This window comes from Osmerus eperlanus, chromosome 16 (assembly GCF_963692335.1).
Source record: "Osmerus eperlanus chromosome 16, fOsmEpe2.1, whole genome shotgun sequence".
Lineage (NCBI taxonomy): Eukaryota > Metazoa > Chordata > Actinopteri > Osmeriformes > Osmeridae > Osmerus > Osmerus eperlanus.
In genome coordinates this window covers 8,975,717-8,987,589 of record NC_085033.1, presented here as the reverse complement: position 1 = coordinate 8,987,589, position 11,873 = coordinate 8,975,717, and the positions used below count along the sequence as shown (strand labels likewise).

The following is an 11,873-nucleotide window of genomic DNA, read 5'->3' as shown; positions in this document are numbered from 1 at the left end:
CTATTTTGTGATATTAAACGGTCTGGCAAAAATACAAAAACATATGTAACAAATTTTATTTTTTCTTCCAGTGATGTCATTCTTTTCACATTGAGAGAAAATGAATCAATTTCACATTCAGTCTTTGCACCCATTCTTAATAAAACATTCTCTCCATTGATAAATTCTTAGCAAAAATACTTCCAATTTCTCCTACAAGCAAGCTACTCTACTCTATAAAAATGTGGAAACCATAAACCATCCCCATGCAGAAAGACATTCCTAACCTGGTACGAAATGAACAGTAGTGTTATTATCTCAACAGAAATAAATGCATGCAAACTCATGACTGCTTTTATGGTATAAGCATGGCCACATTGCAGCACACAGCAAAGTCACAGCTCTATGTCTAACCTGGTTTACACATATTGCATAGATAACGTTTAATGAATATGCCGAGGTAACATTGGGGAATGAGACAAAGGAACATCATTATTTGTTATAAAATAATGCCCTTTATATTGGCAGGCTACAGACCTGCTTGAACCAATGACCAATAAGATTAAACTTTTTAAAAATAAATATACTGTATCCTAGTGAAGGCCCTGCATTTCTCTTAAAAGATAGGATCACAGACAAACTGATTCCACCTGTCACATTTGTAAACACAGCATAGCTTCAGCAAAGTAAAATACAAATAAAAATGGGCTGTGTGTACTATAAAACTATGCAAGGAAATTCCCTATGTCAATGTTTTTTAAACAAAAAATCTAAGATTTACAATGACATTCAAATTAAAAGAAGCAATCAAAATCTGCTACAGTTGCTATAAGATGTGCTTAGAGCGACTCCCACTGATAGTGTAAACTGTGTTAAAAACCTTGTTGTCATAAAGATTAAGGTGCAACTGTGCTTTGTTCTTCCACAACTGTAGTTTTACAATATATTTAAATGTAGATGTATTAATCTTTGGAAATATTCCATGGCCATTCCAATACAATATTTTGATCTACTTTTATTGTAAACAGTCTACAAAGACTGTTACATTGCCTGTTTAGGAAATGGTGGCAATTGGCACTACTTGTAACATTGGATTTTACCCAATACCAGGTAGCTATAACTATAGTACTATATAACTAAACTACTTAGAATTTGTCCTACATGGTATCTCATCATACAACATAATTACTTCGATACTGTACCTGAACCTATGGAAGACTTGTAGTGTTTACTTGTAGCCAATTGAATGAATGAATAGTGTGAGTTTGTCCTGTCTTGGATTAAGGTCTTCCTCATAATTGCTCTATTGATTGTCGAAGTTCAGCTTTTCTGTAGTGTTTTCTAAGTGACCAACAGCCACCCTACTCCAGGGAGGGTTCCTCTACTGCCGTGTCTAGATGGATTTCTTCGTCGTTGTGGCAGCATTGGTGGTCAGATTCAACTGCCCCTGATTCCACAGGCTCCTCAACTGAGCTGATGACATCAGGCTCAGGTCCATCCAGGATATCCTGACTGGTGGAGTCATCAATGGAGGGGGGGTCAACAGGCTGTGCTGGGAGGAGGTTGACAGAAGGTAGGGAGGGGAGGTCTGGGTCTGGGACTGGGACAGGGGGCTCAGGAAGTGGAAGGGACTCTTCCATGGCTTGGTCAAGGGATTCATCGGGCAGGTTAGTTGGTGGATCATTTGACTCAATAGGAGGGGTTATTGACTCTTCAACCAGGTCAGGGGATTCCGGCGGTGGGATAGGTGACTCGGTGGGTGTGTCTGAAGAAGTGATGGCTGAAGCAAGGGGGGGCGTGAGGTCCACTGCTGCCTGGGAGATTGACTCTGGAGCATCTTCCTCCATCTGGTTGTCAGGTGGTGAGAAAGGCAGTTCACATTCCCCTAGCTCCTCTGTGGAACAGAAGAAAACATCAAATCAGCATCACAATACGGACATGCTGTATCGCACAGACACCTCCCCTTAAGCAACACAGTTTTAACTGAGTAACAACTGAGTACTTGTTCACAGCCTGTTTAAGTCAATGTATTACCATGTGAAGCATAACATGTCCGGACAATGCAATATACAATGGCATGTTCCTTCCCTCAACAGAAACATACCAATACCAGAGATGTTGTCGATGTCCTTCTCCTCATGCACAGCCAGAGATGTGTTAGTCATGTCAATGGATGAGATGGACAAGTCCAGCCTGTCTACCATGTCTGAGGGGTCAGAGTTCATGATAGCCACCTCAGATTCAGAGAAGCCTTGGAAAACAAACACAAACACTGGCGTTACAATTACTGGCATCTGGGGAAGACAACATGAACAAAATCGACAAGCAAGTAGCAGCACAGCAAGCACTCAAAAGGTTCAAAGCTAGCCAACGTAAGGTTTTGAACGGTTACAGAAGCTGAAAGTGTTATTCAGATGCAAGGTATTATCCAATTAATGTAATGTTGCCTTGCCGTGCAAATGATCAATTACTTCATCTATAACTGGGGGCTGAACTTCTGTGATTGTACCTGGGTCCATTATCCTCTGGATGGGTGGGGGCAGATAGCTGTCCTGGAGGTTGAGGTGCTCTAGGTCTGTGAGCTCCTCATCCGGGACGGGCTGACCAGAGGCTGCCACCAGGGATGCCTGAAGAGACAGCACAGTTGAAGCTTGTGACCCGAGTGTTCCCTCGTGTGAACAATGATAAACAAGACAATGTCCAACCCCCCTCCACGTGACATCGAGTAGCTTCGGTAGGGTCTACTTTTTGGACTTCACTGGACATGAAACCGCATCACAGTGAGTTGTGGGCACCAAAATATAGCAGCCAGTTTCACCCGATGCCTGAAAGGAAGTGGCTTCTTACCTCAGTGTATCCATTGGTAGGCATCTCTGGGGAGTCCATATTTTCAGGAGGGGGGGCAAAGGGCATTTCCTGTTTCTGTGTCGTGAGCTGGGATTGAGCTGGGATCCGATGCAAGTATCCATAGCCAATGCCGCAACCCAGACTGCGGGCAACAGAGCATACATTCAGTTTCCCGTGCACGGACAGCTCATGGTGCTACCTGTGACACATGTACTGATATGGATGGCATACCTGCCCTCTCCTCCCCAGGCTGAGTTGGGTGTGACCACCACCTCACGGCAGGCGTCTGTCTCAGTGTTGTACACCAGCAGCTTTAGGGGCTTCCCTTCATGGGCCTCAACCAATGAGAAGAAGTCTTCCGACTGGGGAAATACAAATCAAAATGACATGACGGAGAGCTATGGGTTAAAGACTCAAAAAATATGAAAGCATTTCATCTGAAGATAGTAGAAGATAAGACAGGAAAAAAACCGATGATTCGTACATCTTGCAACACCTGGTCCGCTCCCACAATAAAGTCACCGTGGGGTTGAAGGCCTGCCAGAGCAGCTGGTGAATTCACATCCACATCCTAAGAGTGGAAACACAATTCATCATGGGAGAGCGCATTTTAGAAGAACTATCCAATTTACCTTAACAGCCCTCATCACCAAGTCCTCAGCAGTCTGATGAACCCCAACTCACCAGTACATGCCAGACGTTTTCATTGGCTCCTTTCCAACCGCAGAAGCGGACACTTGCCCCAAGCAGACCCTGTCCTCCCCACATACTGCTGGGCACCACCTCCACCTCCCGCAACGTCATGGTCCTTGTACTGTAGACTTCCATCTTCACAGACTTCTCCATGTTAACCTTCAGAAGTTCCTTCAGGAGGTCATTCTCCTGGTTCTGTAGCAAAGAAGTTGAGGTAAATAAACAAATAATTTATTTTGTTTACTTCAACTGAATTTTCGACGTGAATTGCACTGCCTCCAATATGACAACAGGTACAGTATGGTAAGTGGACTGACTTACAAGTCTATGATTATCCAGAGATATTATGAAGTCGAAAAAGGGATTCAAACCAGCTTTCTCTGCAGGCGAATTCTCCTGAACCTATAGGACATGAACCATAATAAAAAATAAAAAATTAAAAAAAATAGTCGATGAAATGTATCATTTGTTGTATACAACATATATGAAAACAAGCAACAACAAAAAACATTACTATATACAAGTATGTTTCTAACGTGGATAGGCTTCATGTGTGCTTGTCACAGCAGTATCAGAATTTGGTTGTTACATAAATGTTGTTAAGCTTTCACGAAATCATGAGGAATGCTGTTTTTTTCGTTGTGGCGAGAGCGCCTTGCATTAAAATGATGCTCAGTTCAATGAACCTACTTTGTTGTACGTAAAAAAACATTGTTAAGTGCACGTAGGATGAGCAGGTCAAGACTTTGTCATGATTATGCACTGAATTTGCTCGACATCTTCTGCCACTTTATAATTTAGGCAGGCCCTTCTTCGCCCTATGCTAGCAAGCTAGCAATTTGGCAATTTGAAATGTCACCCTGCAACGAAAATGTAAGTGTAAATGTCAAGATCTCATTTACCCCATGCACGTGATATCCATCCGTTCCTCCTTCGGATGCACCTGAGCTTTGAGACAACCCCATATTGAAAGAATGCTAAAATATCAAATGTATATTTCGCCTAGGCTGTAAATGACTGTAGCTAAGGAATTCCTAATGCTTCGTGGCCATCTTGTCCCGTCAATCTATCTCGTAAGTCCCGAGTAGTCGAAAATGATGCCAACGAACAACACCAGGTGATACGGGCGATAACCGGTCACTTTATAGCCGATCAGATATTACTGTGGAAATCTCCTACAGTAGCCTAATACAGATCTTGAACACAGAAATGTTCAGAAAGCGTATACTGAAATAAGCACAATATGAATTTACCATGATAAATAATTAGTCACCCATGGTGTTGTTACCACAGTACAGAACACGTCTGGGTGCACATGTGTAGCCACCAGAAGCACTACAACCGCCTCCGTTCAGAAAGACTTATTATTGGATACAAAAGAAGATGAGATTGACAAATAAAATATTTATTGGAATGAAACAAAATATCGACTGACCAAGAGGAACACACAGGTACAAATAAATCAGTCCATACAGACATTTCTCACACACTTTACCCAGTGATGATGGGTTCTGTAGTTGGTGTTTATACAAACAGAATACATGTATATAGAATATAAATGTTCTATCGGGTACTAAGTATAGACATGTATGCCCTTGCTATATACAAACTAGAGCACTGGGTATAAATAAATGAGAATGATGATAATTTAATTATTCTCTATTGCTCTAACAAATAAATACAAATATTACATTCTGTAAAGTGAGTTCTAAATTCTAAATGCCCTCAGCACCGTATTTGACTAACTGCTGAAGTTTGAGACTCATTTGGAAACAAAGATCTCTTCTCTGAAACTCCCATTGAGTAGCCTTTTCATGTTGAACATAAATTATAACAAAATTAAATAAAACCCACCACACTCCATAAATTCATAAATTATACTTTTTTGACTGATAAATAAGTGCAGAAACTGTCAAATAATGTATTAAATATTAAATAGAGCTATATGAAACAATAGATCAATATCAATATTATCCATCTCTGATACATGTTATACACCATTTGACCTTCAGATATGAGTAAGCATGAGCTATGTTTGACTCAAATGTTCCTCTTTTCCAATCACATTTAAAACAATTAGCCTACTAAAAAGTTCAAATATAGATACATGTCCTGAAAAATTACTGTACAAATTATATGTTATAAATCGTAGAAAAATACAAAACTGTGCTCTATTCATGTTTTATGCTTATTAATATCCATGCGCGTATCACTTCTCATGAAACATTGCCAGTTGGTTACTGGATCACTTCAAATTGTTGACTGTCTGTAAACGAAGAATTTGGTTCTGGGGTAGGTTCAGATAAGCCTATCAAAGACTCCAGGAGGTAAGTACTTGTCTCATCGTACTGTGGGTGATGTGGAGGGCTTAGCAACTGTAGATAGTGAAAGTTGTCTGGGTAAGTGTGTCCTTTGAAAGACTTGTGAAGAGGGCCAGAACTATAGTCAGGAAAGTTGTCAAAGAACTCCAGGTCTGATTCTGAGGAGAGGCTGAGGTCCATATAGCTGTTTGATGAGTAGTCAATGGAAGGAGAGGGAGTGTTAGGATATTCTTGAATAGGACTGTTAGCAAACCGTGTTGCGTCTTGGTTAGCATTTTCATCTAGGTACTCTGCTTGGCAAGAGCCAATACTTTTGTCGGTGTGAGAATTGGCTGCGTTTGTGACAGCATACTTGCCCGAGTTATTGAAACATTGATATGACTGTTTGATGTGCCTAGCCTCACTGTCAGTTCCCATAGAGCAGTCCTCGGTTTCTGAGTCACACAGTTTGAGCATGCGGACCAGCCCTTCATCCCCCTCCTCAAGGAGAGGCTGGTTGACCAGAGGTGTTCCCCCAGACTCTGAGTCTTCGCTGTTGGCAGAAGAACAGGACATGTCACTACTGCAGCTGTTCTCCCCCGACACAGCCAGCTCCACACTGAAATGGAACATAGGGGTGGTGGGGATTGTGAGATGAAGGCCATCATCCTCTGTAGTTAACCCAAAGGGGCAGCTCTTCTCCTGGACATACTGCTGTGGCTCATCCTGGTCCTCTTCCTTCGGGTTCTCCTGGTGCTTGAGTGAAACTCTTTTCTGGTCCAGGCAGTTGGGTGTTTCATCATCTTGCAGTCTCCTCTCCAGTTCTAGCCTCATGACAGTGTGGAGGTAGTGAGTCTGCACACGTCTGGAGTTGAACTCCACCCGGCCATTAGTGTTGCCGCAGCAGTCCCTTGTGCAGCCGCATGGAAAGCTGGAGTGGTCCATCTGTAGTAGGAAAAGCACGTGAGCAGAGAACATCGTTATGAACAAAAAGCTGTTTAGAATATCGTTTCGAGAAGAGTTGCTATAGCTGTTGAATCTATAGATGTTTAGTCCATAAGAATACATGTGATGACTGCAAATGTCAATGCATTTTCAAACATCTCATCCATAAACAACGTCCAAACTAGCAACGGTTTTGTTTGTTATTTCTCCTGCCGTACCTGGCACTTGATGCCTGCCAGGCTGCATGCGCACGTCTCTGGCTCACAGAAACCCTGGCAGTTGCAGCCACACTCCTCCCTGGAGAGACGCAGAGCGTGCAGCTGTCTCTTCTCTTCCCTGTCGATACGCTTTACCCCTGCGGCCCTGAGAAGGGATTGTCGCTGCTTGGATGGGTATGGATGCAGGAAGCCCCCTTCGTCCAGGTCAGCATCACTGAGGTGGATGTTAAGGTCCTCGTCTGGCAATTGATCTATATATGGTCTGTTAGCTTCCTCCAGAAGTATGGCTCCGTTGGTTGTCATCTGGCAAAGTAAGGTAGAATATGTCACTTAAAAGACCAATGGTGTTCTACTAGGAAAAAAATATATATAGTAGAAGAAAGTTGTCTCTCTGGGTGACATCTAATATTTGTCATATTTTTTGGGGGAAGTCTACTCACTTTTTGCCTCAGTTCCTTAAGTTTCTCCTGTCTGAGTCTTTCTCTGAGCCTCTCCCTGCATCTGTGCTGGCGATCCAGGGCGTGCTCTGCCAGTGTGTACCTGCAGAGGGAACTGTGCCTCCTCACCATGCCCAGGGTGGCACCCCCTCGGCTGGGCACGCTGGTGAAGCCCTGGCTGCGCTGGAACAGGAACACGGTCACCAGGTCAAAACTGACCCTGCCATGGCGGTGTGTGGCCTTAGCCTTTTTCAAAATGGACCGAACTAATGGAGGAAAAGGAGGTGAGAGAAAATTAGACTTTTATTAGTTGTGGAACTACAGTAGCAGGGGTCAGTTAGGCTGGGCCAGGAAGGTTCAGGTAAACTGGAGATATCTAGCCTCTGTAGAGACATTTTGGAAGGTCATTTGTGTGCACATCTGTTCTTGTGCTGTTTTCTAAGTCACCACTAGATGACAGTAGAGGTGAGTCAGTGGCTGTCTAAAGGTTTTTTTTCATTTTTCATACTTTTTAAAAGTAAATACCAAGGAATAAACAGTTATTTAACCACTAAGCATTAGGACAGAGGAATGAAAAGAATGGAACCTGTAAAACAGTGAGACCCATCGTTAGATCTTCACAAGGTTTCCAAGGAGTTTACTCTACATTTATATTGGAAAAAAAGCATTAATAACATTTCTGCTACAAGAAATGAGTATAGGGTTAGCTGTTCACTCGGCAGCTTGGTAACACCAAATCATATGACTACACTCGCTTGAGAATGAACTCTGGAGACAGAGGTCAGTAAACAAGGAAAACGAGCTGACCAAGCCAGCTCTGCTCTCTCTCTCTGCCTAAAGAGGACACAACTCACTGGGGAACTGTTTGTTCTGTCACTCAGCTGAGGGAGCACAGCTAGATGGCTACAAGGGTTGAGTGAAAGACCAGAAAAAAACTAGTAGTAACTGACCCCTTTACCCTTCACAACTACTTTACTACAACTCACCAGGTTAACTTGATTTTCCATTACCATTACCAGGTCTTTGAGCAACATCACAGTTTGGTGATATTTAAATTCAGTCATTTGAAACTGCTTTGAGTTTTAAAAGGAGTTTGTGTTATCGTATCCAAATTGAATCCACATACTATTGCCTAGGCAAATAGTTTGACATTACAATGAGCTCAGAGCCTTTCCTTGTGGATTATTAAATGTCTGCTCTCCCTCTAGAGTAGCTTTCAGTACACATTTATCAGGCACTACTAACAGCACTGGTGCAGGCTGATAAGAGACTCTCCTAAAACACACTCATGGGCAATGAGCCAGATAAAAGGTTTGCATAATTTCAAAGAAGGAAAAAAAAAATTCTTACTGGGTAAACTGGTTGTGGGCGAGGCAGGGATACTGGGTGTGAAGTCTTGATCGTCACTTGAGAGGCTCATTCCGTCAGACTCCCACTCCAAGGAAGCAGAGGAGGAGGGGGAGGAGAAGGATGAGGAAGAGGCGTAACATGGGTCCTCCTCATCCACCTCAGCAAATTTCCTTTTCAAGACTCCACTCATGTTCTTGATTCTGGTGGTTCAATGATCTGTCAGAACACAAAACATAGCCATTGCAACAATCAAAGGGATGAACACCACAGTTGTGGTTATGAGATATCCTGTGAAGATGCTGTGAAACTGACATTGACACTTCTCTCTTTCTTTGAGTGCATTACATTTAAGATCAAAGAAATCACATGACATTTTCTCATGTAATCTGTAATCTACTGTCCAAAGACACAGTAACTAGAAACATGTGTTTGTTTGTGACACTTTCTAGCCTAAATAATTGTAAAATGTGGCACTACTGGTTGTTTTTACTTCTCTGATTGTTTAGTCATTAATTAAACTCACATTAATGTAATGGATACATCGTGACATACTTTTGTATAGTATCAAAATCCAAACATTTCACAGTAGCAGCCTATTTCAGCAAAGGTTGGAAATCAACAGCTCTTTCTTTTCCCCCTGAGTAATTAACATTCCAATGATTCCTTAAGTTTATTGGAAAGAAAACGTGAAAACAAGCAGTCCAAATACAACAACATTCTAGAGGGATTATGGCCAAAAGAAGCTGTTATATTTGGCTATGGACCTTTTACACGTGTTCTCAAAGGAAAGAATAGAAGAATGTGTGCTTAATAACAAGAATGTTGTTTTTAGAAAGATACATCTCTCTGCTGACTGATCTCTGGCCCCCAGAACAAGCCAAATAGATAGGGATTCTTCTCAGGAATGTCCATCTACACAAGGCTAAAGTACGATCACAGAAGCCTTTGTGTCTTGTCTTGTTTCTGCTCATCTGCCATTTTAAGACTGTATATATGAGAAAAATGATATCTGACAATCTTGGTCAAATAATCTTCTATAAAGGTTTGATGAAGTGCTCTACATTATCCAAAATAAATTGAAAGACATTGACCTCATATGTTGCCTGATAAATAGATGTGTGAGAATAGGGAATTTGTGACCTCATGTTCAAATGAACAGTGCATGGTGTGTATATGTGAGTGAGAGTGTGTGTGTGTGTGTGTGGGGGGGGGGGGTATTATAGCAGAGGGGTGACAAGAGGACACAGGGAGTGGCTAAAGAGAACAGTGTGCACTGCAGTTCAGTTCACCTGGTCGAGGTCTCCTCTTCCTCTGTAAACCTGCAGTGCCAAGAACAGACTGTCCTCTAGACAAGCTAGTGACTCATGGCAACCCTGGTATGTTACACATAGTGACTGTACACAGTCTCATAATCTTCCTCCTTCCTCCTAAAAATATAAGAATGTGGGTGTATACACATTAACACAACTGTTGACCACACCTCATAGATGATTAGGCTATATGATGATAGATGTAAGGAGAAACCACCAAGAACTATCTGTTGCACACGTGTCTTTTGATGAAAAATAAATGTAAGATCTAAAAGTAAGTCAAATAGCATCTGTTTTTCTGTATTCAAATAAATAATTTAAAGCCTCAGTGGCAGATATGTTTGCCTGGCATAAAGTCTTGTACAGGCATGTACATTTGCGCGATCAATTTTCATCTTATTTTTTGGTCATAATAACGAAAGTTATACACTTGAAATCAGAAACAAAGTGGTTTTCAAAATAGAGTATTTATTACAAACAAGCAGGCCTATATGGTAAGTAGTAATCACTGACCCAACTGACCCAACTATGGGTCTTTGTCACTCCGTCATTTTGGCAACCTTAACTTCCGCAACTGACCTCTTCACCCCTGGTGATACATATAAGCTACAATGACAGCATTGTTCTCCGTCTGGGCTGGGGTCGCAGTACCAAGCTATTAATCAATCCACTCATGGTAAGCTGTTTCGTATAGGTCTGGGTTTTACCACGACAAAAAGATTTCAACAATAAAGTCGATCACAAACTCGTAAACAATTATTTGATACTTTAGGCCTACTACCATTGGTTTTGAATCCTGGCATACAACTTTTGAAAACGATTTTCTATGCAGTGGGACAAAAAGTTATATTGAAGGGAGGATACAGTAGTACTGAAAAACCTCCGGTGTAGAACACTGGTTTTTGTAACCAAATACCCGCTGATCGGCCACTTACCATGAGTGTGTGATGACCACCATATTCGGTTACATCCACAGATTCCGTAATTCCAGATTCGAGTGTGTACTCAGCCCGCTGTGACAGTGGTATTCTCTCTTTATCAGACCCTCAAGAATTTCCTGATCCGTGACACAGCCAGCTCCTTCTCTTCCTCTCCAATGTTGTAAGAGAGAACGGTGTACTCATCGGTACTCCCCCTGCGCGTCTGACGTAGACGATCACAAGGAAAGCGAGCGGTACGCACGCAAGCACGCACGCACACCCCCACACACACACGCACACACACACACACACACACTCACACACACACACACACACACACACACACACACACACACACACACACACACACACACACACACACACACACACTGATTGGGCGTTTAAATATCGCAAATTAATCATGGTAAATACTTGTAACCGTTTCTTGGGGAAGCTCTCCACCCTGGACAATGCCGATACATTTTAGAATAGCCTATAAAACGGTGTAAATGAATGATTCCCAGATCACAGACGGCCTTTCGGATTTCACTCATAATGTTACTAAACTTATCTTTCTTCTTTTTGAGATTGAGTCCATTCAAATAACTGTAATAGGTCTACAGAATTCCGAATTAGTGGAAGAAAATCGAATCGTGTTGAATTTCATTTAAATAGTTTTGGGGAAAAACAAATGTAACAGGGTCTGTGCTTTCTAAAGATAATCACTTAATTTGTTCCGGTTTTGGTTGAGAGAGGAATCAGTATAGTGTGCAAGTAACCCTTTGGTCACATGGAAGGCACAAGCAGAAAAAAGGGGAACCAAAATATCCCACCAGCTGCTCCCCCCTTCTTGGCTGGACAGGAAGATGAGCTA

The 11,873-nt window shown here is 42.0% G+C and overlaps 2 protein-coding genes across 3 annotated transcripts; both read right to left on the bottom strand.

Moving 5' to 3' along the window:
- Positions 1–32: 32 nt before the first annotated feature.
- Positions 33–4,593, bottom strand: LOC134036150 (Golgi reassembly-stacking protein 1-like). The gene is made up of 9 exons (XM_062480947.1): positions 4,422–4,593; positions 3,841–3,921; positions 3,511–3,714; positions 3,311–3,397; positions 3,058–3,188; positions 2,827–2,968; positions 2,489–2,606; positions 2,084–2,230; positions 33–1,873 (listed from the first exon to the last, which is right to left on the bottom strand). Exons 1-9 carry the CDS (start codon positions 4,482–4,484, stop codon positions 1,341–1,343), a joined length of 1,506 nt encoding a protein of 501 aa, XP_062336931.1. The 5' UTR covers positions 4,485–4,593; the 3' UTR covers positions 33–1,340.
- A 315-nt stretch (positions 4,594–4,908) lies between these two features.
- LOC134036147 (cysteine/serine-rich nuclear protein 1-like) lies at positions 4,909–11,278 on the bottom strand. 2 transcript variants are annotated; one of them, XM_062480942.1, is made up of 6 exons: positions 11,015–11,278; positions 10,059–10,196; positions 8,770–8,985; positions 7,423–7,685; positions 6,983–7,285; positions 4,909–6,764 (listed from the first exon to the last, which is right to left on the bottom strand). In XM_062480942.1, the coding sequence occupies exons 3-6, from the start codon at positions 8,957–8,959 to the stop codon at positions 5,757–5,759; spliced, it is 1,764 nt and encodes a 587-aa protein (XP_062336926.1). In that variant the 5' UTR covers positions 8,960–8,985; positions 10,059–10,196; positions 11,015–11,278; the 3' UTR covers positions 4,909–5,756. The 2 variants fall into 2 exon arrangements, with proteins under 2 accessions (XP_062336926.1, XP_062336925.1); XM_062480941.1 differs by lacking the exon at positions 10,059–10,196 and having other exon boundaries at positions 11,015–11,277.
- Between the last annotated feature and the right edge of the window lie 595 nt (positions 11,279–11,873).

Coding starts and splice junctions, on each gene's coding strand:
- LOC134036150 (XM_062480947.1), bottom strand. CDS start 4,484: ATGGGGTTGTCTCAAAGCTCAGGTGCATCCGAAGGAGGAACGGATGGA. Junction 3,189..3,310: donor CGGACCAGGTGTTGCAAGAT/GTACGAATCATC, acceptor GTATTTCCCCAG/TCGGAAGACTTCTTCTCATT. Junction 2,969..3,057: donor GCCTGGGGAGGAGAGGGCAG/GTATGCCATCCA, acceptor TGTTGCCCGCAG/TCTGGGTTGCGGCATTGGCT.
- LOC134036147 (XM_062480942.1), bottom strand. CDS start 8,959: ATGAGTGGAGTCTTGAAAAGGAAATTTGCTGAGGTGGATGAGGAGGAC. Junction 7,686..8,769: donor GCCCACAACCAGTTTACCCA/GTAAGAATTTTT, acceptor TTCCTCCATTAG/TTCGGTCCATTTTGAAAAAG. Junction 6,765..6,982: donor TGGCAGGCATCAAGTGCCAG/GTACGGCAGGAG, acceptor TTCCTACTACAG/ATGGACCACTCCAGCTTTCC.